Source organism: Bactrocera neohumeralis, unplaced genomic scaffold (genome assembly GCF_024586455.1).
Source record: "Bactrocera neohumeralis isolate Rockhampton unplaced genomic scaffold, APGP_CSIRO_Bneo_wtdbg2-racon-allhic-juicebox.fasta_v2 cluster11, whole genome shotgun sequence".
In the NCBI taxonomy this organism is placed as follows: Eukaryota; Metazoa; Arthropoda; class Insecta; order Diptera; family Tephritidae; genus Bactrocera; species Bactrocera neohumeralis.
Window position 1 is genome coordinate 24,128,786 of NW_026089624.1, and position 26,999 is coordinate 24,155,784.

At 36.9% G+C, this 26,999-nt stretch overlaps 1 protein-coding gene and 1 long non-coding RNA gene across 23 annotated transcripts in view; one reads left to right on the forward strand and one right to left on the reverse strand.

Moving 5' to 3' along the window:
* Window positions 1-21,517, forward strand: part of LOC126766223 (calcium/calmodulin-dependent protein kinase type 1-like) — a 130,856-nt gene extending 109,339 nt beyond the window's left edge. For all 22 annotated transcript variants that reach the window (XR_007668733.1, XR_007668728.1, XR_007668736.1 and 19 more), the window contains one exon: window positions 21,439-21,517. Coding sequence is in view for 1 of the 22 variants with exons in the window: in XM_050484118.1 (XP_050340075.1) it covers window positions 21,439-21,517 (79 nt within the window). In the remaining 21 variants the exon portion in view is untranslated. The remainder of the gene's footprint in view (window positions 1-21,438) is intronic.
* Window positions 14,184-14,998, reverse strand: LOC126766279 (uncharacterized). The gene is made up of 3 exons (XR_007668809.1): window positions 14,704-14,998; window positions 14,438-14,510; window positions 14,184-14,351 (listed from the first exon to the last, which is right to left on the reverse strand). It is a non-coding gene; the product is annotated as an uncharacterized LOC126766279 (long non-coding RNA).
* Window positions 21,518-26,999: the final 5,482 nt, after the last annotated feature.

Here is a 26,999-nt window from a genome sequence, read left to right on the forward strand (position 1 = left end):
CGCCTTGTCTGAAACCTCTTTTGGTATCGAACGGCTCGGAGAGGTCCTTCCTGACGGAGCTTTTGGTGTTACTCAACGTCAGCTTACACAGCCGTATTAGTTTTGCGGGGATACCAAATTCAGACATCGCGGCATAAAGGCAGCTCCTTTTGAAATCGACGAAGAGGTGGTGTGTGTCGATTCTTCTTTCACGGGTCTTTTCCAAGATTTGGCGCATGGTGAATATCTGGTCGGTAGTTGATTTTCCAGGTCTGAAGCCACACTGATAAGATCCAATCAGTTTGTTGACGGTGGGCTTTAATCTTTCACACAACACGCTCGATAGAACCTTACACGCGATGTTGAGGAGGTTTATCCCACGGTAGTTGGCGCAGCTTGTGGGGTCTCCCTTTTTATGGATTGGGCATAGCACACTTAAATTTCAATCGTTGGGCATGCTTTCGTCCAACCATATTTTACAAAGAAGCTGATGCATGCTCCTTATTAGTTCTTCGCCGCCGTGTTTGAATAGCTCGGCCGGCAATCCATCGTCCCCCGGCGCTTTGTTGTTCTTCAGACGGGTAATTGCTATTCGAACTTCTTCATGGTCGGGCAATGGAACGTCTGCTCCATCGTCATCGATTGGGGAATCGGGTTCGCCTTCTCCTGGCGTTGTGCATTCACTCCCATTCAGCAGGCTGGAGAAGTGTTCCCTCCATAATTTAGGTATGCTCTGGGCATCGGTCACGAGATCACCTTTGGGGGTTCTACAAGAGTCTGCTCCGGTCTTGAAACCTTCTGTAAGCCACCGCATTTTTTCGTAGAATTTTCGAGCATTACCCCTGTCGGCCAGCTTATCAAGCTCTTCATACTCACGCATTTCGGGATCTTTCTTCTTCTGTCTACAAATGCGTCTCGCCTCCCTCTTCAACTCTCGGTATCTATCCCATCCCGCACGTGTAGTGGTCGATCGTAACGTTGCGAGGTAGGCAGCCTGTTTTCTCTCCGCTACGTCACGGCACTCCTCGTCGTTCTAGCTGTTCTTTTGCACTTTCCGAAAACCAATGGATTCGGTTGCAGCTGTACGTAAGGAGTTTGAAATGCCGTCCCAAAGTTTTCTTATACCGAGTTGTTGACGAGTGCTCTCAGAGAGCAGGCGTGCAAGCCGAGTAGATAATCGTTCGGCTGTCTGTTGTGATTGCAGCTTCTCGACGTCGAACCTTCCTTGTGTTTGTTGGCGTGCGTTTTTTGCTGCACAGAGGCGGGTGCGAATTTGGCTGCAACAAGATAGTGGTCCGAGTCGATGTTAGGACCTCGGAGCGCACGCACATCTAAAACACTGGACGCGTGTCTTCCGTCTATCACAACATGATCGATCTGGTTGGTAGTTTTTCGATCCTAAGATAGCCAGGTAGCTTGATGACTCATGGCTCAAGCAGCTCACTACTTCCGGTCTTTGACCAAGTATCCTCTGGGTAGCCTAAGAACATCCGTTCGAAGGCGAGCTAATGTGAAAAGGCCAAACATCCCCTACATAGGGTTGTGCGTTGGGTTTGGGACCCGCCACGTAAAAAACAATACCGATGAAAAGTAAGCGACAGCCTCGGATGAGAGCTATTATCTACTCCTCTCAAATTATGATTCAAGTTTGTTTTTGTTCAGTAACAATTATCAGTATAATCCCTGTACATGTTTACATACATTTGATTCACTGTATGATGTTATTTCGTTGTTTTCTTTTTGAAGTAGAAAATATAAATATTCAAATTAACGTGAATATTAAACGCATGCTTATGATTTTAAATACGACAGCAATTTTGTCAAAAAGGTCCTCCGTTACGACCTTCTACAGGACTATGGGAATACCTGTGCAAATTTTCACCCCTCTCTGTGCCTCATTGGCGTGGTTTTAAAAACAACATTAGTATTTTATATAACACTAGCAGACCCTGCCACGCGTTGCTGTGGCTGAGTGATTCAAGAAGGATTTGAAAGACAAAATTTAACACAAATTAACATAACATTTTTATAACATATTTAATAAATACTTTGAATATTTTTAATTTATATATATACTCTAAATGTCCTTAATCGTAATAAATTCACAGTTAATGTTAAGTGAAGCGCCAATCGATGAACAATATTTTTGGTCAATTGGTCCTTTGTTCATCAATTTTATGATTTTATTTTTACGCCACGTATAATTGCCCTTGGGAGAAACATGGATTTTCCAAGTCTAATCCGCAAATAGACATTGTTTGGCCTTGAGGTTTATTTATAGTCATCGCGAAAGCTAGACGAATGGGAAACTGTAGTCTTTTAAATGGTATGGGAGAATCGGATGGTATCATCGGAATACGTGGTAACAAAACAATTTCTCCTCTAAACTTTCCTGTCAAAATAGTTGCTTCAAGAACGTTTCCAGTCAATTCGCAAAAAAACACTATTATACACTGATATTCCATGCTATTTTACATGGAACACGTCAGCTAAAAAATGGGAACCACGTAAAAAGGAAGAACGACATCCTTCAATTACAGGCATATTTAAAGCTAAGACACTGGGACGACTTTATACTGTACATCCAAAACAACGTGAATGCTTTTTTCTGCGTTTATTGTTGGTAAATGTTCCTGGACCAATCTCTTTTCAATTTTTACGAACAGTTAATAGCCAAGTGTTAATTTCCAGTAATTTTTTTGATCACCAAACGTGTGCCGTTGCATAGTTTATGAGGGTTTAAATTACGCAGTAGAATAATCGGTGATCCAATTTTCAATCGTAGATTGTGTGGTGGTATTCCTGATATGTCTAAAGAATTTAAAAATTCAATTGGGGAAATTCACTGCCTCGTTTTCTTCTACAGTAGCATCGATAGACTTAAATGACATTAAATCACCTGGTAATAATTGTTGTATCTGGTAGTTAATCAGATCAACATCAACATTTTTCGCTGCTAAAATTGCACGATTACTAAACCAGTCATGATTTAAATAGTTATTTAGTATATCTTGGAAGACACTCTCAATCAGTTCATTTTTAGTTTCAACAACAGTACAGAAATTATCTGGCAATCTAATATGTTGAGTATCTTGATGAAATTATATTTCACCTTTTCCAAGATCCAGTAATTGTTTAGAAAATTCTTGTGCTGTTGGATCATTTTGGAGTTGTACTCGCATTTTTTTTGTCAGTCTGAGTGTTTCAACATTTCTCCATAAAATTGATTGTTTTAGACATGCATTAACTTCATCTGCAAAAGTAGAGCGAGGAATAACTGGCAACGTTTGCCGTAAATCACTAGAGAGTAATAAAATAGTACCACCGAAAAGTCTATCACTATTGTTTAAATCCTGCATAGTCCTATGTAATGCTTCCAGTGAATGCTTATGAGCCATAGTACACTCATCCCAAATTATGATCCAAGTCTTCCGTAACACTGCTGTCATTCCGCTTCTTTTTTTGATATTACACATTGCATTTGGATTGTTATGAATATCTAATGGTAGCTTGAAAGCAGAATGTGCTGTCCGCCCACCATCCAACAAAGTAGCAGCTATGCCTGATAATGCAACTGCTAATGCAATTTTATGTTGTGACCGTAGTTTCGCAAGAATGAAAGATAACAAATATGTTTTACAGGTCCCACCTGGTGCATCTAAATAGAAAAAACCGCCTTGCTTGGCATTAACAGCCAACATAATTCGATTGCATATGCTCTTCTGCTCTTCTGTTAATAATGGTTCATTGTTAGTAACAAATGTATTTAAATCACGATTATTAAATTGTTCTACTCGCTGCAAATCACTATTTACTAAGTATGTAGCTGGGCGATCAGGAGATGGAATACCATAATGACTAAATGGTAAACTTAAGATCATAATAAAAGATAAATCTTCAATCATCAATAATGCTTCGTTATACATATCTTGTGTGAAGTCTAAGTTTGTAGAGTCGTTTATTTGTTTATGTCGGTAGAGTATATCTTCAGTCATGTAGTTCTTATATTTTTCCCACAATGTAGATGACTGTGTTGGAAAACATGTCGTCAAAATAATGGCAAATAGTTGACGAAAATTACTCGGCGAGGACGTTAAAGCAGCATCAGCAAGTGTCAGATCCCAATTGCTGTCATCTTCTAAAAGTTGCAACGCGTGACATGCATCTTTATATGTACTGAAGACTTGGCTATTAACTGTTCGTAAAAATTGAAAAGAGATTGGTCCAGGAACATTTACCAACCTTAAACGCAAAAAACAAGCATTCACGTTGTTTTGGATGTACAGTATAAAGTCGTCCCAGTGTCTTAGCTTTAAATATGCCTGTAATTGAAGGATGTCGTTCTCCCTTTTTACGTGGTTCCCATTTTTTAACTGACGTGTTCCATGTAAAATAGCATGGAATATCAATGTATAATAGTGGCTTTGCGAATTGACCATACATATCAGCTTTTTGACAAAGAGTGAAAATTTCGGTTAGTGTCGTTTTTGGTGGTTCACATGCTCTTTGGAAAATATTTTCTTTCGTGAAATACACACGTTGTCCATTTTCAAAATGCACTGCAAGATGTTGGATAGCAGGTTCTCTATGGTGTATGGGGAAGCTAAGTATGCGCCAGATAGCTTCATTGCTGCTAATGTATCTACCCATTTCTTCTTCTTAATTGGCATAGACACCGCTTACGCGATTATAGCCGAGTTAACAACATCGCGCCAGTCGTTTCTTCTTTTCGCTACGTGGCGCTAATTGGATATTCCAAGCGAAGCCAGGTCCTTCTCCACTTGGTCCTTCCAACGGAGTGGAAGTCTTCCTCTTCCTCTGCTTCCCCCAGCGGGTACTGCGCCGAATACTTTCAGAGCTGGAGTGTTTTCGTCCATTCGGACAACATGACCTAGCCAGCGTAGCCGCTGTCTTTTAATTCGCTGAACTATGTCAATGTCGTCGTATATCTCTTACAGCTCATCGTTCCATCGAATGCGATATTCGCCGTGGCCAATGCGCAAAGGACCATAAATCTTTCGCAGAACCTTTCTCTCGAAAACTCGTAGCGTCGACTCATCTGTTGTTGTCATCGCCCAAGCCTCTGCACCATATAGCAGGACGAGAATTATGAGCGACTTATAGAGTTTGGCTTTCGTTCGTCGAGAGAGGACTTTACTTTTCAATTGCCTACTCAGTCCGAAGTAGCACCTGTTGGCAAGAGCAATCCTGCGTTGGATTTCCAGGCTGACATTGTTGTTGGTGTTTACGCTGGTTCCAAGATAGACGAAATTATCTACAACTTCAAAGTTATGACTGTCAACAGTGACGTGAGAGCCAAGTCGCGAGTGCGACGACTGTTTGTTTGATGACAGGAGATATTTCGTTTCACCCTCGTTCACTGCCAGACCCATTTTCTGTGCTTCCTTGTCCAGCCTGGAGAAAGCAGAACTAACGGCGCGGGAGTTGAGGCCGATGATATCAATATCATCGGCATACGCCAGCAGCTGTACACTCTTATAGAAGATGGTACCTTCTCTATTTAGTTCTGCAGCTCGAACTATTTTCTCCAGAAGCAGGTTGAAGAAGTCGCACGATAGGGAGTCGCCTTGTCTGAAACCTCTTTTGGTATCGAACGGCTCGGAGAGGTCCTTTCCGATCCTGACGGAGCTTATGGTGTTACTCAACGTCAGTTTGCACAGCCGTATTAGTTTGGCAGGGATACCAAATTCAGACATCGCGGCATAAAGGCAGCTCCTTTTCGTGCTGTCCAAAGCAGCTTTGAAATCGACGAAGAGGTGGTGTGTGTGTTTTCCAAGATTTGGCGCATGGTGAATATCTGGTCAGTTGTTGATTTTCCAGGTATAAAGCTATACTAATAAGGTCCAATCGGTTTGCATACATTGGGCTTTCATACAATACGCTCGATAGAACCTTACACGCGATATTGAGGAGGTTTATCCCACGGTAGTTGGCGCAGATTGTGGGGTCTCCCTTTTTATGGATTGGGCATAGCACACTTAAATTCCAATCGTTGGGCATGCTTTCGTCCGACCATATTTTACAAAGAAGCTGATGCATGCTCCTTATAAGTTCTTCGCCGCCGTGTTTGAATAGCTCGGCCGGCAATCCGTCGGCCCCTGCCGCTTTGTTATTCTTCAGGTGGGCGATTGCTATTCTTCTTCCTGGTCGGGCAGTGGAACGCCTGCTCCATCGTCATCGATTGGGGAATCGGGTTCGCCTTCTCCTGGCGTTGTGCGTTCACTGCCATGCAGCAGGCTGGAGAAGTGTTCCCTCCATAATTTAAGTATGCTCTGGGCATCGGTCACTAGATCACCTTTGGGGGTTCTGCAAGAGTATGCTCCGGTCTTGAAACCTTCTGCAGGCCGCCGCATTTTTTCGGAGAACTTTCGAGCATTACCCCTGTCTTCCAGCTTATCAAGCTCTTCGTACTAACGCATTTCGGCCTCTTTCTTTTTCTGTCTGCAGATGCGTCTCGCTTCCCTCTTTTACTCTCGGTATCTATCCCATCCCGCACGTGTTTTGGTCGATCGTAACGTTGCGAGGTAGGCAGCCTGTTTTCTCTCCGCTGCGACACGGCACTCCTCGTCGTACCAGCTGTTCTTTTGCACTTTCCGAAAACCAATGATTTCGGTTGCAGCTGTACGTAAGGAATTTGAAATGCCGTCCCACAGTTCCCTTATACCGAGCTGTTGACGAGTGCTCTCAGAGAGCAGGAGTGCAAGCCGAGTAGAGAATCGTTCGGCTGTCTGTTGTGATTGCAGCTTCTCGACGTCGAACCTTCCTTGTGTTTGTTGGCGTGCGCTTTTTGCTGCACAGAGACGGGTGCGAATCTTGGCTGCAACAAGATAGTGGTCCGAGTCGATGTTAGGACCTCGGAGCGTGCGCACGTCTAGAACACTGGAGACGTGTCTTCCGTCTATCACAACATGATCGATCTGGTTGGTAGCTTTTCGATCCTGAGACAGCCAGGTAGCTTGATGTATCTTCTTGTGCTGGAATCTAGTACTACAGATAACCATATTTCGGGCCCCGGCGAAGTCAATCAGCCTCAACCCATTTGGGGATGTTTCGTCGTGGAGGCTGAATTTACCGACCGTAGTGCCAAAGATACCTTCTTTGCCCACCCTGGCGTTAAAGTCGCCAAGCACGATTTTGACATCGTGGCGGGGGCAGCTCTCATAAGCGCGTTCCAAGAGCTCATAGAAGGCATCTTTGGTCACATCGTCCTTCTCTTCCGTCGGAGCGTGGGCGCAAATCAGCGATATGTTGAAGAACCTCGCTTTGATGCGGATTGTGGCTAGACGTTCATTCACCGGAGTGAATGATAGTACTCGGCGACGGAGTCTCTCTCCCACGACGAATCCATATGGCCACTGTAATAAATGTCACAAGGACCTACTCGTCTCTGTCCTTGTACCGTCCATCGCATTTCTTGGACGACGGTGATGTCAGCCTTTATTTTCACGAGGACATCAACCAGCTGGGCAGCGAGACCTTCCCAATTAAGGGTCCGGACATTCCAGGTGCGTGCCCTCAAATCGTAGTCCTTATTTCGTTTGCCATGGTCGTCATCAAAAGGGGGGTCTCTCATCCGAGGCTGTCGTTTAGATTTCATTCGGAGGGCTTTTTACCTGGCGGGTCCCAAACCCAGCGCACAACCCTATGTAGGGGATGTTTCGCCTTCTCACATTAGCTCGCCTTCGAACGGATGTTCTTAGGCTACCCAGAGGATACTTGGTCAAAGACCGGAAGTAGTGAGCTGCTTGAGCCATGTGTAAAAGAATCGTTTCTGGCCACTCCCAAGTGAATGGCGATCAGAGAACTTTCCTCACTTGCGTGAACTTCTACACATAACCCATCCTCACCCATTTGGTAGCGTGTTATTTCATCATTTTCGTCTATATTTTGTACTCCAAATACGGCCAAATCACTGCCCTTATGAACGTACTTGCAAATATACATGATGGATTTGACAGAACTGCAAAGCACAACATTAATATGAGCCTTGTACGTTTTGGAGAGTAGTGGTGAGTATGGTACTACCCATTTATTGTCAATTTCTAATTGGTTAGAATTTGAAGTTCTCATTTTATATGTATGACCGCCATTATCAGCGTTTCTGCGGCGATACAATGGATAACCATCAATATCAGTAATTGTATCATTTGTGAATTTCTTAGGAAAATTTTTCTTAAATTTCCCATTTTCCATGCATGGTGATGTCATGTTAAACGCTCCACACGGTTCACGAATCATATGACTTGTAAATATATTAAATAATTATTGATCAATTGAAGAATCTGGAATTTCGGCTGAAATAATTTGATCAATTTCCTCTTGACGAATTTCATCTTCAAGCCAAATTAAAATGTGAGCATGAGGTAAGCATCGTTTCTGTCACTTAATTAAATATAACCAACAACACGTTTTGCCAAAAACTGAGTATTTTGTAATAAAATCAATCAAAGATTTCAACTTTTGTTTAAACACTCGTGCAGTAATATCGTGACGATGTATTGATTGTTGACCTGGTAATAGTAAAGATTGTACTTACTGAATTATCTCGGCGTGTAATTTTTATGGATCTGTTATCAACTGGATCACCGACCATAATAATAGCAACTTCATCAACGGTTGGTGCATTGAATCTGCCGGCGTGTTCTGCCACAGTTACTTTGTCCGCTTTAGTGACAATTTGATAATTGTCACTTTTTAATTATGGTGACACTCTTTTAAACAATTGAACCAATTGATAATTGCTCTCCAAAAATAATTCTAACGACAATACAATTGCTCTCTCTTCTGCTTGTTCAATCAAATTATACTGGCATCGAGTTGCTACACGTTCTTCGCAATTGCCCATAAAATAAATCTGAAGAAATTTTGGATCTTCATTTGGCATCGGCATCAATGATCCAATTTTATGCTATACCTGGGCTTGAATTTTGAATGTTGTTTCAAAATTACGACCATCAGATGACAAATCACAAACTTTGGATGCTCCAAACGACGTCATTTGGAAGCACGAATTGAATTCTCGTGTCTTACGCAAAAATAATTTTTATTCTTCTGAAATGCCAGAAAGAAGGGATTTCAAGGGTTCAGGTGGAGTAGGGAATGGTGGCAATACAACTTTTCCTGAGGCGCAACACATGCCGGGTGTTTCATTGTGAAATTTTAACGCCTGACAATAATTGCATATTTTGTCCATCGCACCAATAGTGACTTTAGATTCAGCCGAGTAATTGATGTCTGGTTTGTAATTAAATGCAAGACGAACAAATGATCGGAGTGTTACTGCGCGGTTGGCACAGTATATACAGTAGATAACCTTTTCGTGGTAGCTTTCTGAGGGGTGAATAGCGGCCATCTTGGATTTTCAGAGGTAGCAACGCAGTGCTGTATATATTGAGGCAGTAAATACTTAGCAAATTTATTCTATTAAATAACAAAAACCATAAATATTGTTGCTTAATATAAAAGGAAATTATTTATTAATGACATATATTTACTAATATTTGATTTAAACGCCATAGTGTTTCAAGTTTCGCCCATAAAAATATCATTTACTGATAGTCAGATATTCTTTATGTAGTGAGTTCTTATTAATAAAAAGCAGCCCTGTTTTTAGATTTCTCGGTGGTGAGTTTTCTTCTGAATGTATTTGTTTACAATTGACAGACAGAAACCATAAAACGGTTTGTATTCGTAAGTTTTTAAAATATTATTACCAATAATTTTAATTTAGAAAAAAGATATTTAGGCATTTGAAGCTGAATTTTTAATACATCGTTATATTTGATTTTTGATAATTTATTTTTGAATATTTAAGTTTTGCATTTTCCACACCTCCCCAGAGGTTTGCAATAAAGCGCATTACCGACTTTTTTTAGGTGTTAGGTTCGCCGGTAGGCCTATTTTCACCTTTACAACTTAAAATAAACATAATTAACAATCTGCATAAAAATTTAAATAAAAATATTGCACAAAATAATTTAATAATTAATAAAGATTTCTAAGCTCTCACAATAGATGCATCCAAAATCCTACAACTCTATTAAATATATTAAAATACAGAAGCTAACTTTTAGAAGGGGGAGGTAGTTACCTATGTGAAATGCATAAAAATTTGATGTGCCGAAAATGAGGGCTGGCTGCCTGCCTATTAAAAATTCTTAAAGAAAAATATATTCTAATTCTTATAAAAAGTATTTTAAAACGTCGGGTTGTGAATTTTCGCAGCAATAAAAAGGCTCTACTATTTTTAATATAAACTAATGTGCTCTTATTAAAAACTTCGACATATCTTTCTTTTCAAACTCAATTTCCGATTGATGTTTTCCTATAATAGCTAACGAGTTGTCAATTTGTATATGTCAAACGACAAATTACCACCCAGGATTGTATCCTACTGCATGCAAAAATTGGGAAATACTTGAAGCGTGTTTAAAAATTGCACAAAAAAAACAACTGATTTCACATTAAAAAACAACTAATATCCCAATAAAATTGAACAGATATGCAAAATAATTCAATATAATCACTTAAATAACGTAGATACTTGCATTATTTAATATCTTTTGAAGTCTTGGTCATCAAAATTTAAAATTTATATGTAGTTTAGTTTGCATACAAAAACAAACACCTTCTGTTATATTTTATCTAATTTTTTTAATGTAGAACTGTTGAATAGTATGTGCTTAGTTAATAAGTGCAAAAACAAAAAACAAAATATTGCAAGGTTAAAGATTAATTCAACAAAATAGTAGTTTACACATTTTTGACACTGTCAAGAAACTCTTTACACAAAGTGCTTTAGCTACGGTTTAACAAACATATTTAATAACTTATACTATCTTAATCTAATTTTAATATTTGGTATGTCTCCCCTTAGCATTAACTACGTGCTGGAGGCGTTTTTTCATGGAATTAACTAGCTTTTGGACGTCATGTTCAGAGGGTATCTTTTGCCACTCTTCAATCACTGCCGTTTTCAGCTCTGTTCGATTTTTGGGCTGCCTTTTTGCCACTTTTTTGTTCAAGTGTGTCCATAAATTTTCAATTGGGTTATGGTCCGGGCTCTGGGGAGGTGTGTCAATCACCTTTTGGCAGTTATAAAGGAGCCATGCCCGCACATTAAGCTTTTTATGCTTGGGGTCATTATCCTGGTAAAATTTAAATTTAGGCTTATTGTCGGCAATAAACCCAAATTTTTCGGCACTCTGCTTCAAATGGGTCTTGAGAATTGAGAGGTACTGCTCAGCATTCATAGTATTTTCTATAAATGCCAACTCTCCGACCCCTTTGCTGCTGATGCATCCCCAAATCATAACCGTCAATTTTCCAAATTTAACAGTCGGAATTATATTGCGCTGATCCAACGCTGTTAATGCCTTGCGCCACACTCTGGTTGGTCCATCATTATAATACAGCATGATTTTAGTTTCGTCACAGAAAATGACATCATCCCAATAACCTGCCGGCGTGCTGACCATGTTAACAGCAAAAGTATAACGTTTTTCAACATTTATCTGGGAAAGCAGCGGTTTCTTTCGAGCAACTCTTGAAGTGTACTTATGCCGCAGAATTGCTTGGCGTACTGTTTCGTGTGAAACGACTGTGCCACACTCTTCTTCCAGCTCTTTGGCAAGGGTTCTAGTAGAAATTCGGGGATTTCGGTCGATCTTACGCAGGATTAGGCGGTTATCCCGTTCGCAAATCTTTTTCTTACGGCCACCTCCACCTTTTGCTTCAAGTACGCCTTCATTTTCCGCGCGACTTAAAACATTATAAATTGTTTTTCTGGAGACACAAAACATTTTTGATAATTCTGCCGCAGATTTTCCCAGTTGGTGATTGTAATAAATCAATTGGACTACATCGAAGGTCAATCTTTTTCCAGGCATTTTAAAAATTTCAAAAAGTCGCTTTATGACACGCGTTCATCAATATATCTCAATTAAATGAGAAAGAATTCAAAGAAGCGATGATTGCAAAATCATAGATAGCGGTAAAAGTACCGTTTTTCTTCAAGAAAAACAAAACAGAAACAAAAAAACAAAATGTGTAAAGAGTTTCTTGACAGTGTCCAAAATGTGTAAACTACTTTTTTGTTGAATTAATATTTAACCTTGCAATATTTTGTTTTTGTTTTTGCACTTATTAACTAAGCACATACTATTCAACAGTTCTACATTAAAAAAATTAGATAAAATTTAACAGAAGGTGTTTGTTTTTGTATGCAAAGTAAAAAAATGCTGCAAATTTTCAGTGTGTAAAGAGTTTCTTGACAAACTGTATGTGTGGTTGACGTGCACCCTGGCTCTCAATGCATTTTCTTGTCGACGATTATCACGCTGTTCTCGTGATTCTCGTGCACGAATTTCAGCTGTACGGATTCTTTGAGCTGCATTTCTTTCTGTTCTCTGTTCGACTGATTCATGAGCTCTTTCAACACGTGCACGTCGAGTCTCTTTGCTACGGGCGTTAAGGTTAGATTTTTTGGGTGGCATTTTACTAAAAATAGTAATTGAATTTTTAATGTGAATGAATTTCACTGTTCTCTGATTTTGTAGATTATATATTTGGTTTTATTTATGTAAGTGTAAATTAGAAGTAAAACAAAATGTTAATTATTAAGATTTAAATTAATTCGGATAAAAATTAAATTTAATTGAGAATTTCCACCTGTGTGTTCCAGCACCGGTTAGCAAATAAACCGCTGTAGAATTTGAAATTCTGAATTTTAGTTAAACGAAAAGGTCTCCACTTATTGTAGTTGGTGCTTTTGTTGTGGGTTGTTTTCCAATTGGAGAAATAATACCCAGCTGTTCGCATAGGGTTGCAAAGTCTCTAAGTTTTTTTTATTTGCTTTTTCAATGATGAGTGAGCAATAAAAAAATAAATGTAAAACAGTGCAGTCTAAACCAGTATTTTTATAAATCAGCTAAAATATATTGCTTCTTTAACTTGCGATGTGTTTAAACTCAACTAAGATTTATCATTCCTTACCACTGGTGGGGGGAAATGAAGAGACCTTCACTGAGTTGAGAATTATTTCATTCTGCTTTTTTATTTTTAAATTTGGAAGCCTTATATACTATTTTTCAAAATATATGTATGTAAGTTAGCACCCCATACATTCAAAAAGTATCATATGATGCATTAATATCATATGATACGAAGTAATATAATATGACACCACTAAATCGCTGAGAGTGCGACACGTGTAGTGGCAACCTGTGGGAAGCGCTGCGTCAGCAAAGTGCCAACCTGTGGGAAGCGCAGTGTCAGCAAACTCTGTACCCGTTGCAGCGGCAAACATAGGTCTAGAGTTAAGTATAATTAATTGTAAATTTTAGTTCTTGTACAGAATTCAATAAAGGAGCATAGCTCCCAAATAAAGGGGCATTGCTCCCAAAAAAGGAGCATAGCTCCCAGAAAACATTTTTTTTTAGTAAAAATAACTAAACGTTTTTTAACTTGTATAGTATGTTGGCTATTGCTTTAGCCTATGTTGTGTGACGTTGGGTTTGTTTTAAAGTACGTACATTTACAAACAGTTGCTAAAATGTATTCTAAGAACCCGTGGGTTATCATATGCAAACATCTTATCCTTAGTAATGTTTGTGTTATTGTCTGTTGAATGCTATTGTTTTGCGTGACAATGCATTTTAAGTATGTGTCTGTGTCTGTATATGTGTATGTAGGTTCAATATACCCAGTTAGAACAGTGACGGTCACGTTACCTAGTGAAATGCCGGTAACGCGTGCCGGTTTAATTGTCACTTTTTCCTATCACGTTCTTAAGGGCGAATCAAAAAAGCTCCCAAAACTTTTGTATACATGTGATCTTGTATCACCTTCTCGCTCACATATTTTCTGCTGTAATAAAACTATATCCTTCTTTCTCACACTTTCATTAAATTTGGGATAATTCAACAAAACTTCTTTCAGGAAAGCGGGACGGTGCATTCAACAATAGCCTAGTGGGTAAACCACTCGCTTGTCATTCCTTCAACCTAAAGTTCGAAACTCCAAAGGATTAAAATTTTTTTTTTTATAAAATATATTTTGTTTATTAATTTTAATAATAAAATAATTTTATTTAAATTTACATTAAATTCATTTCCTTCATCTTTTGACATTTTTTTTTAATAATATATAAATTATTTCTATAAATTCTTATATACATAGATACAAATAATAATATATAAATATACTTCTATCAAAAAAATTATTCAAATATTACATTTATTATTCAGCTTTTCGCTTCCTATATTTTTTTTGCTTAAATCTATGGTGGCTCATTTCAATGGACTTCCGCATTTGTTGATCGAAATTTGCAAGTCCACAAGTGATGAAAGAATCTATAAAAAATTTAATTAAAAATCAATTTCTACAATACAAATGCGTAAAAATAAATTGAAAACTGAAATAACAATTTTACATGTACCTTTTACGGGAGTCGAAGACGTTGTTGGGCATTCCTTCATATAGGTTTCATCAAAAAGCGCTGGTGAATCCATCTGATTAAGAAATAAAAATTTGACAGTATCAAAATTCATTTTAAATAACTTAACATAATATAATAAAATACCGTCGGGACAATGCAATAATTACAATGAAAAATACACTTAGGTTAAAAGCCTTTTTTCCCCGGCTCATGTTTGTACTAAATGTTTTTTTTTTTCATATTGAATTAGTATTTGTTTTACTCACCCTTTTTCCAAATATTATCTTGAAGACACAAAATATTCACAAAAGTTAAAGAAACACAATTTAATATCCGTAGGTTTAAATATTTATTTTAAATATAATAAATATACACAAACACAAATCTGCACAATTCTAAACTATCGACTATTCAATTTGTCACAACGAACAAGCAAAGGTCAAATTCACGGTATCATGCTGTACGCTTTCACATCCTTCGTTTTCAATAAGCGGTGACAGCTAAAAAATTTGTTTGTATTCTTTTGTTTTATTTTTGCTTAACATCTGTTGAGTGAGGAGCTTAAAATATAAAACAAACAAAAGACACAATAGATTGACTTCTTACTCATTTCAAAGATTTGTGAGGGAGTGTTAGAGTCTTATCACACGAAGCAACTTTTGTTGCGGCAACTCTTGGTTTATAGGCGAGGGGGCGACGAGGAGAGGAGAATCGCGCCGAGTTTCCCGTGTTCAGCAACTCGCTTTGTGTTCTTATTCGTAACAGTTCGCTGCGACGTTTTTCGGCATTCGTGTTCTTTCTTTCGTAGTACATAGTTGCATTTGCGTATTTTTTTTTTGAAATTAATATTTTGAATATATTTAAAAAATTTAATTTCATCTTTTATTAAGTAATTTTCATTTTCAAATATGTATACAAATATACATAATATAATATAAATATTTTAAAAAATGGAGTATGACGAAAAAATCGAATTAATTAACGATATTGTGAAATGTATGGATGAAGCCATACAAATTGATTCAGACGATAGTAAGAAGGGTGATATATCTTTGTTTTAATAAATAAAATGTATTTCTTAATTGACAGAGCTGATTAATATATGTATGTGATAGAGGGGCCCAAATACCTATAAGGAAAAATTCATCGACAATGGGTTAAAGTAAAGAGTAGACAATGGGTTAAAGTAATAGTGAAAGAGAATTAGAAAAAAATGCCAGATTATTATACAAGTTGCTCGTGTGAAGGTAATGGGCAACAGCAAAAGAGAATCGCCCGAGAATCAGCAACAAAAGTTGCTTCATGTAATCGTACACTTAGAGACAAGTAAAAATTGTGTAAATGTATTGGAGTTTCGGTCACGCAAGTTTTGCTGGGTAATATGCTGCAATACATATAAACATACACACATACACATATATTTAGTTATTTAAGATAGTTTTAAAAATTTGTATATAACGAAAAAAAATCAAAAATAAAATCAGATATTGATTTTCACTCGACGAAAGACGGATATATGTCAAGAGGTCTGGAATGATAAATCTTTGTTTTAGTTATGAAACATTATTTCTTAATTGACAGCCGGATGAATAGCTCGGAAAATTAAAAAGTCCTGTATTTAAAAAACAGGCAACATAAAAAAAGCCAATGTTTAAAATACAGGCAATGATAAAAAAAAAATTGTAAGACAGGTGTATATTCCCACATATTGAACTTTATTAACACAACAATCGACGCGTTTGTAACCGAATTCTTTTTTTCTTCGAATTCAATTTGTCACAACGAACAAGCAAACGTCAAATTCACGGTATCATGCTGTACGCTTTGACATCTATCGTTTTCAATAAGCGGTGACAGCTAAAAAATTTGTTTGTCTTCTTTTGTTTTATTTTTGCTTAACATATGTTGAGTGAAGAGCTTATAATATAAGACAAACAAAAGACGCAATAGATTGACTTCTTACTCATTTCAAAGATTTGTGAGGAAGTGTTAGTGACAAGTAAAAATTGTGTAAATGTATTGGAGTTTCGGTTCAAAGTGTAAACACAATGGCTACGACAGACTGCAGCGGCACGACGATGAACTGAAAACGTCGTTGTTCATCTTACTACATGTACATTTTGAGAAGCAACAACAACACAATGGCCGGCATGTACACAAAACAACGCAGTTGTCCATTTTGTATGTACACAATTTTGTTGTGGCCATACTAATACCTTTCACTTCAATGAAATTTTAATATTTTGTTCAAAGTGAAATTTTTTATGCAAAAAATAAGTAAATAGGTCAATATTTTTGCTTTAAATTAACAATTGTTATTACAAATGATATAATAGAGCTATAATATAGCTATTTTATGCTTTTATTTGTAAAATAACATCAGGTTTGTTAGAGCTGTGAATCATTTTACATTTTACATATTAGTGGCATCACCACTCTACCTCCTCTTTCTATCTTCCATTCTACTGTCAACTCTACTGTCGTCCTACTGTCGTTGGCAAAAATAGGAGGATATTGAAGTTAGCGAGAACGACAACTGTCGACCTGCAGTTGTGTAGTCGTGCAGCTGTCAAAATAACACTGCCCATAAGAACGTGTGTATTTTAATATTTGACAGATGTAGTTTGCAGTCTGTCGTAGCCATTGTGTTTACACTTTCACGCAAGTTTTGCTGGGCATATTGTTTATTGCTGCTTGACATGGGGTTGTTTTCAAGTGTACAATTTAATACATGTGTGTGTGTGTGTTCAATGTTATCTCTTTTGTAAACTTATGACTTGTGTCTACCCATGCATTTTTGTTATTATTAGATGTGCGTTGCATCTAAATGCATTATGTATATATGTATGTATGTATGTATATTAATATATAAATAGATATTTTATATTTAGTAGAATTTCGGCTTTGCTGATAAGTAAGCATGTTCAATGATATTTGAACATATTGCCGAGGAAAATAAATGATTATCTGTTTTCATGATCTTAAATATTACAAATTTCTTAACTTATCTTATTTAAGAAAACGAACATGTTAAATTTTGAACATAATGTTTTACGTTTAATTTAAGTTTACATTCGTAAATTTGTAATTTAATTAAACTTATTTGTGCTGGTAACACTTTCTTTATGTGCTTATATGCTGTGCATAACACTTTTCCAATTGGAAAATAACCGTACCCTGCAAGACGGGTAGCTGTTAGCAAACGTGTAAGCGACTTGTTATTGTTCATTTTTGCATTCTTTAAAATATTTGTTACTTTTGTTCAGAGAGTGGGAAAAAAGTAACACATAGCTATTTAATGTTCAATGGTTATCTCGCTCTAACCAATGGCAAATATCGCATGCTGCCTTGTTCTAACAGAATACATACATTTGTTAGCAAATCTCTTCACAGTATGTTACGGGTAACAAATTCTTTTGTTAGCGCATAGCTTACCTATGTGTTATGGATAACAAAAAGTATTTGTTACCCGAATATCTGTTAGTGTTATTATTTTGGTGATCAGTTTGTTACCTATAACATATAAACGTGTTAGTAGGAGTAAGCAGTAACAAGATTATTTCATACCCATTTGTTACTTCTAGCAAATTCAATTCTTTTAAATAAAATTCAGTTTTTTTATTATTTCGTTTATTTGATAATAAAATCAAAATAATCAAATATTTACTTAAACTAATAGCGAGCTCCACGTAATGCTCGTCCTCCAAGTCACCGGTGCACCGTGTGGTGATGCGGCTAATTGAATGGTGCGTCTTTGTTATACGCATCCAAATGCTCCAAATAATTTCTGTAATATTAAAAATTTTGGTTACACACACGATATTCAATTCACAATGTTTACCTTTTTATCCTTGTTAAGCTTTTTCGTTTACTCTATATAAAAGAAATTAATAACATATACATATATGTATATGTATGTATAAGAAATTAATTATAAAATCACATTATGAAATAACGAACTTATCTCTTTAAAATCCAAAATAAACTGCGCTTTTCGTTTTCTTCTTCCTGAAAAATTGGGCATTCGTCTCTCCTATTCCAGCAAGGTAATAATACAATATGTTTAGAATGTCGATAATTTTTCTCTATCTTACTTACGTATTCTCCTATTCAATTGAAAATTCCTGAAAATGTAACAGGGTTAGTGAACAGCTGAAAATGTTTCAGTGTGTTTGTGCAATCTGTTACCTCCGTCTTGCAGGGTAGGTTCATGTCGTTGCTAAATTTTACATGTTGGTACATGTTGAGAAAGCAGCATATTTATGCAAAACCAGGTCGTTATTAAATAGTTTTTCATTAAATATGATATAAATAAATGCATACATGCATCTCCTAAATAGAAATAGTTATTCCTGCATACACACCACCTGTGGCCATCGAATGGCACCCACATAGGGTATTGTAGTAAACTACCTGCCGCATACAACACTTCGCTGTTGGTATTTAATTTTGGTAAGCATTCAGTGTTGTCGGTGTTGTCAGTGTTATTTTTGTGACAGCTGAAAATTATCAACTTTTAATTTAATTTAATGTGAAGGAATTTCACTGTTCTCTGATTTTGTAGATTATATATTTGGCTGTATTTATGTAACTGTAAATTAGAAGTAACAAGATGTTAATTATTAATTGTGGAGACGATAAAATTATAGCTTGTATAAAACGTTTGTATTTTTAACATAGCGCCATCTGTTGGAATCTTTTTGAGCTAACAAATAATACAAATAATTTGCAATAATATAATATTGCGAGTATAAATTGAGATGTAAGCTATCCTATCATCTAAGTTGGACTAAATTACATGTATATGCCAACTCTCATTAATATCAGTTGACTCGTTTTTGAGTTCATTCGAAACATACACACGGACACTGGATTTTTATATATTAAGATTTTTTAAAGGTTTTTTAATGCAAGTCACTTATAGTTTGTGAATATTGCTGCACAATATTAATAAAATTGAAAGTTTAAAAATCAATTAGTTTGACCCTTTCTGTGCCTACGACTTTGCATTAGCAGGCATATCATAAACTATTGCTATTTAGGCCAAATAAAGGCTATGTTCGTAAATGCATCATGACGCGCATCATGACGATTGCATAACAAACAGAACGTTCAGAAATGCCAATATTGCAGCACTGCAATAATCAAGCGTTCGAAAAGACAACACTTCTATAAGCTGTCACTCATAATTTCTATCAAAAAATTGTTTTCTGCATTTAACTACGATGTCTGACGAAAAGTCAGTGCAAAAATGTTTTACTTTAATTTTTGTATTGAAATTTAGTTAAATTATGTTAATAATAATTGCATAAATTATTATTTTTAAATTTTTAGTGAAAATCTCAGTAATGCGGAGACACAGTTATTGCTAAGAGTACGGTTGAATATGGAGGACGAGTTTAAATCGGGTAGAAGGAAAAAAAATGTATTGTGGAAGAAAGTTGTGACCGAAGTTAAAAATGTAAATGAAAACAATAAAAATTAAAATGAAGTTCATCAGAAAAAGTAATAAAAAAATTATTCAAATAAAGGAAGGTGAGGTAAAGTAAATTTTGTATGATGAAAACAGAATGGTAAAATAGTTTCTTCTATCGATTCCATTGAATCTTTCATCTTGAATTCCTTCGATTTCATTGTTGGTTTCCATATCGGCATGTGTTATTGTATCGTTAATATGTTCAAAATAACCTCCCTTATTTATGATAAAATTGTGTAAGATAGCGCAAGCGAGTATTACATTAGATGTACATTTAATGCTCGAAGCTTCAATATAATTTAAAATTTTAAACTGTTTCTTAAAAATCCCGAAAGTTTGTTCTATAAATACTTTGTCTTTTAAAAGACAAACATTTGTACCTACAAATTTTTCTTTTTGACTTCAATACCCTTCATTTTCTTAAATTTAAAGAAAATCTATCATTTCTTTGCTCACAAATTTCGTCTAGTGTTAGATTCAGCAAAATTTCCATTTTAGTTATATGCGTTCAAAAATGCAAACAAAAGTATCTGCAAATTGTCAAAAATTGTATAAGAAGTATCAAACCTCAAACTTGCAGTGTTGCTACTGTTGCTTATGCTGCAAGTCATGATGCATTTACGAACATAGCCAAACATTTCAGGTCACAATTTCAATTCGCGGAAAAACGTAAAATATGCAAATGTTGTTACGCTTACAAAAGCAAAATACTTACATGCCGAAGTTCCTACAAAAAGTGAGTCCACTTATGCTGGTGGAACATAAAACAGCTTTTGAACTGCAAGCAGTTTTAGATGAAGATGATACTTTGTGTCAAAAGCAAAAACAGATCAGATTCGGTAAGAAGGCAATGCTCTGTGTTTAGTGGGATCAAAAGGGTGAGGTATATCAAAAGCTTCTAAAACCTTATGAAACTAGTCCCTACAGGCAACCAGGGATCAATTTGAACCATGCATTGAATGGGACAGAAGGCAAAATAATTTTGTTACGTGACAAAGCACCTGCGCACAAAGGAAAATCAGTTCAAAATACAATAAACGTACTTGGCTGGGAGCTGCTACTTCACTCGCTGTATTCACCAGACTTGATCACTTCCGATTACAGTTGGGTTTCATCGATGGGATATCCATTGGCTGAGAGCACTTCGATTCCCACGCAGAAACTAAAACTTGGGTGTGTGATTGGTTTGCTTCAAGAGACGAATACTTCTACAGGCACGGTATCCACAATTTGCCAAAAAAGATGGTCAAAATGTGTACAAAGCAATGGTCGGTCAATACTTTGAATACATTTTGTTATCTCCCCATTTAAAATTAGTATTTCGTTTTCATAAAAAAAAAACGCTAATTTTATACCGGTATACTTGGTAAAAACGTCTGTTGAAGAAATTCTTTCTAATTGCATTCCCAAAAAGGCTTACTGTGAATTAACATATTGGTAAAAGGGTACGATTTCATATTCTTATTATTATATTGTTATGATGTACTAGATAATATTAAATGTTGATATTACGTTTATATTTCAGATTAGCACATCCAAATATTGTTCAGCTTTTGGAGACATTTGAAGACAAATGGAAAGTATACCTGGTGATGGAATTGTAAGTAGAAAATGTTTATAATAACATCTGACTTAAAATATACAAAACTTATACATATATATGAGGCACGTATGCATTAATATGCAATACGCATGCACTCAAATTTAAATATATACATACATATATTAGGTTAAGATGTATACATACGGTAACCTATTGATAAGATATACATTTAGGCAATGCACTTGAAAGTAAACCCAAACCATACAGCATAAACATACGTAAGATTTCCAAAGTAATATATAATGCTTACAAATTTAAAAATAAAATTAGAATGAATAATTCTCAGCCCAGCAGCGGTAAGAACTTAAAGATTCTTATTTGAGTTTAAAGTTTGATCATACAAATCAAACAGTTTGATATTAAATATCAAACAGTAACTATAATAATTCAAAGACTATGTTTAAAAATAGTTGGGCAGCTAACAACCAAAATATTGATAACCCACAAAATGAAACTCAACAAATAAATCAGACTTAGCAAGAGTATTTAGAATCTGAAAATTTTTCTACTTATGAAGAACAATTCGAATCAGGGCGCACTTTTTTAGCCGAGTGAACGGGCTGCCCTGAAAAAAAAAATAAATTATACCTCTAGTAATAATGAGTTTAAATATCAAGTAGAAGAACTTATGAAAATAAATAAATATACTAGTGAAACATTTCCTTTCACAACCACAATACAGGTATCGATTAGGACCCAATCAGAAGATCCGATATGGACAAAACAATATCCATATCCCGAATCTGATCAGGACTTTGTCAGAAAAGAAATTGAAAAATTGTTAAGTGACGATATAATCCAGCCACGCAAAAGCCAATATAATTTTCCTATATGGACTGTCCCAAAAAAGAGCACCAATATTTAAGGTAGACCCAAAAGACGGATGGTTGTTGACTTCCAGAAAATTAACGTTCATACGATTATTGGCAGATGTCCCATTCCCGATGTTAATATTACTTTACAAAACTTAGGAAAAGCAAAGTTTTTTGCCGCAATCGATTTAGAATCAATATTTATTAAAGAATCTGATCGAGAAAAAAAGAATTTTCCGTCAACGGTGCAAAGTATGAATTTGTTGGGATGCCATTCGGATTAAAGAATGCCCCATCGATTTTTCAACGCTGCTTTGACGACATCCTTAGAGAACACATTGGCAAATATGCAATATATTGACGATGTTTTAATATATTCCTTCACACCCGAAGAACATATGGAACACCTTCGGAGTATAATCAACGCACTGTACAATGCTAACATGAACATTTCTTATGAGAAGTCACATTTTTTCCAGGTTACAGTTGATTACCTTGGGCACATTGTAAAACATAATAGGATAACAGTTGACCCTAAGAATTGAAGCCATAAAAAACTTCCCACAACCTAAAAATCTAAAAGAATTACGATCTTGGCAGCTATTATAGAAAATTCGTAAGAGACTTTGCTAAAATTACGAAACCACTAACCGTTCATTTGAGAGGAGAATTAGAATTAATATCAAAGAACCAAAGTGCTAACACACTTGTGCATTTAGACACAGCAGCAGTACAAATCGAACTATTTCAACCAGATTTTTCCAAACATTTCAATTTGACAACAAATGCAAGCAACTTTGCTATTGTTGCAGTTTTGGCCCAAAATCGTCAACTAGTCGTATTTATTTTACGTGTACTAAATGAAATAGAACAAAATTAAAGCACCAATGAGAAAGAGTTACTAGCTATTATATGGCCATTACAAAAATTGAGAAATTATTTATACGGCGTAGCAGATCTAACAATTTGCACTGATCACCAATTTTTAATTTTTTCTATTTCTGAAAAAAGTCCCAATTCAAAGCTAAAACGCTGGAAATTCTAATTGAAGAATAGCGTGCCAAACTAGTTTATAAACCTGGTAACCAGAATATTGTAGCAGATGCTCTTTCGCTTCAACAAATCAATAATACTACAGATTGTTCAGATCATTCACAACATAGTTCACCAAACGAAATTATAAAAAGAGTTAAACAACCTTTTAATTTTTTCAAGAATCAAATAATTTTACTGCAAAATAATGAAAGAAACAAGGTTCTGACTGAAACAACTTTTCCTGGTTGATTCAGACATACAATATTTTTTTTAAGATACAGAGGATTTATTAATTAAACTTAAAGAAGTAATAAAATCAAATGTTACTAAAGCGTTGAATATAGATGAAGAAATACTTTTCCATTTAAAAGACAAAATCACTAGTTTTCCAAATTTTAACTTTGTATTAGCTCAAAAACTATTAACAGATGTAAGCTCTGCAAATGAACAAAAAGAAATAGTCACACAAATACATAACCGTGCACACTTCTTCTTCTTCTTAATTGGCGTAGACACCGCTTACGCGATTATAGCCGAGTTAACAACAGCGCGCCAGTCGTTTCTTCTTTTCGCTGCGTGGCGCCAATTGGATATTCCAAGCGAAGCCAAGTCCTTCTCCACTTGGTCCTTCCAACGGAGTGGAGGTCTTCCTCTTCCTCTGCTTCCTCCGGCGGGTACTGCGTCGAATACTTTCAGAGCTGGAGTGTTTTCACCCATCCGGACAACATGACCTAGCCAGCGTAGCCGCTGTCTCTTAATTCGCTGAACTATGTCAATGTCGTCATATATCTCGTACAGCTCATCGTTCCATCGGATGCGATATTCGCCGTGGCCAATGCGCAAAAGACCATAAATCTTTCGCAGAATTTTTCTCTCGAAAACTCGTAACGTCGACTCATCGGTTGCTGTCATCGCCCAAGCCTCTGCACCATATAGCAGGACGAGAATTATGAGCGACTTATAGAGTTTAGCTTTTGTTCGTCGAGAGAGGACTTTGCTTTTCAATTGCCTACTCAGTCCGAAGTAGCACCTGTTGGCAAGAGCAACCCTGCGTTGGATTTCCAGGCTGACATTATTAGTGGTGTTAATGCTGGTTCCTAAATAGACGAAATTATCTACAACTTCAAAGTTATGACTGTCAACAGTGACGTGAGAGCCAAGTCGCGAGTGCGACGACTGTTTGTTTGATGACAGGAGATATTTCGTTTTGCCCTCGTTCACTACCAGACCCATTTTCTGTGCTTCCTTGTCCAGCCTAGAGAAAGCAGAACTAACGGCGCGGGTGTTGAGGCCGATGATGTCAATATCGTCGGCATACGCCAACAGCTGTACACTCTTATTGAAGATGGTACCTTCTCTGTTTAGTTCTGCAGCTCGAATTATTTTCTCCAGGAGCAGGTTGAAGAAGTCGCACGATAGGGAGTCGCCTTGTCTGAAACCTCGTTTGGTATCGAACGGCTCGGAGAGGTCCTTCCCGATCCTGACGGAGCTTTTCGTGTTGTTCAACGTCAGTTTACACAGCCGTATTAGTTTTGCGGGGATACCAAATTCAGACATCGCGGCATAAAGGTAGCTCCTTTTCGTGCTGTCGAAAGCAGCTTTGAAATCGACGAAGAGGTGGTGTGTGTCGATTCTCCTTTCACGGGTCTTTTCCAAGATTTGGCGCATGGTGAATATCTGGTCGGTTGTTGATTTTCCAGGTCTGAAGCCACACTGATAAGGTCCAATCAGTTTGTTGACGGTGGGCTTTAATCTTTCACACAATACGCTCGATTGAACCTTATATGCGATGTTGAGGAGGCTAATCCCACGGTAGTTGGCGCAGATTGTGGGGTCTCCTTTTTTATGGATTGGGCATAGCACACTTAAATTCCAATCGTTGGGCATGCTCTCGTCCGACCATATTTTACAAAGAAGCTGATGCATGCTCCCTATTAGTTCTTCGCCGCCGTGTTTGAATAGCTCGGCCGGTAGTCCGTCGGCCCCTGCCGCTTTGTTGTTCTTGAGGCGGGCAATTGCTATTCGAACTTCTTCATGGTCGGGTAATGGAACGTCTGCTCCATCGTCATCGATTGGGGAATCGGGTTCTCCTTCTCCTGGTGTTGTGCGTTCACTGCCATTCAGCAGGCTGGAGAAGTGTTCCCTCCATAATTTAACTATGCTCTGAGCATCAGTGACTAGATCACCTTTGGGGGTTCTACAAGAGTATGCTCCGGTCTTGAAACCTTCTGTAAGCCGCCGCATTTTTTCGTAGAATTTTCGAGCATTACCCCTGTCGGCCAGCTTATCAAGCTCTTCGTACTCACGCATTTCGGCCTCTTTCTTCTTCTGTCTGCAAATGCGTCTCGCTTCTCTCTTCAACTCTCGGTATCTATCCCATCCCGCACGTGTAGTGGTCGATCGTAACGTTGCGAGGTAGGCAGTCTGTTTTCTCTCCGCTGCGACACGGCACTCCTCGTCGTACCAGCTGTTCTTTTGCTCTTTCCGAAAACCAATGGTTTCGGTTGCAGCTGTACGTAAGGAATTTGAAATGCTGTCCCACAGTTCCCTTATACCAAGTTGTTGACTAGTGCTCTCAGAGAGCAGGAGTGCAAGCCGAGTGAAAACGTTAACCGTGCACACAGAAATTATAAAAATAAAACACAAGAAATATTGTTAACTCATTTTTGGCCAAACATTAAGGATATGTGTAGAAAAGTAGCAGTAGCATGTGAAATATGTCTAGAACATAAGTACGAACGGCGGTCAAAGAAACAACCAAAAGAAAAACTCCAACACCAACGCTTGTGGGAGAGTACATTCAAATGATCGTATTTCATATTAACAATGTACAGTATCTTAGCTCTATAGATAAGTAGGTATTCTAAATATTGTTATCCACGTAAACTTTACACAAAGATAGACTGCCATCAATCAATAGAATCGATAGAAAAAAAATAACACAGATTTTCCCGAACGCCAAATATCTCACTGATAACGAAAATCAACTCAAATGTTGTCAAATCCATGTACAATTGACAACAAATAACGCACTCAGCTACCCCAGTGCATCATTCAACAACGAACGCTCAAGTCAAACGTTTACACGGTACACTAATCGAGTTAGTTCAAAGCTTAGCCACTCAGAACAAAACCGCGCCGAGTGAAGAAATTTTTAATGCAGTCCTCCAATACAATAGGACTATTCACTCATCGACAGGCTATAAGCCCGAAGACGTATTTTTCAACCGCGAAAAATATCCCGACATCAAGGCTATTCTTCGGCAAAAACAAAGGAAGGTACTAAATTATCATCAAAAATAGAAAGGTCATTACATATAAACCAGGCGATATTATTTACAGCAAAACGGACCGAAAAAATAAACTCGCCGCAAAATATAACAGACACAAAGTGAAGGAAGATCGTGGAACACGATTCTAACAGTGAGGAAGAAAACATTGCATAAGGACAGCATTAGAAAACAGAGCACATCATGCGACTAATAGGATTAGGATTTATTAACCTTTTAATGTTGTCATTAGGATTTTAGAAGCGAATACAAACACAATTAATTTCGTAAAAACAGGGAACTTCTTTTCTGGTACTCTTAATATAAACGAAATAAAAAAGGGATTAACAATTAATCATATGATATT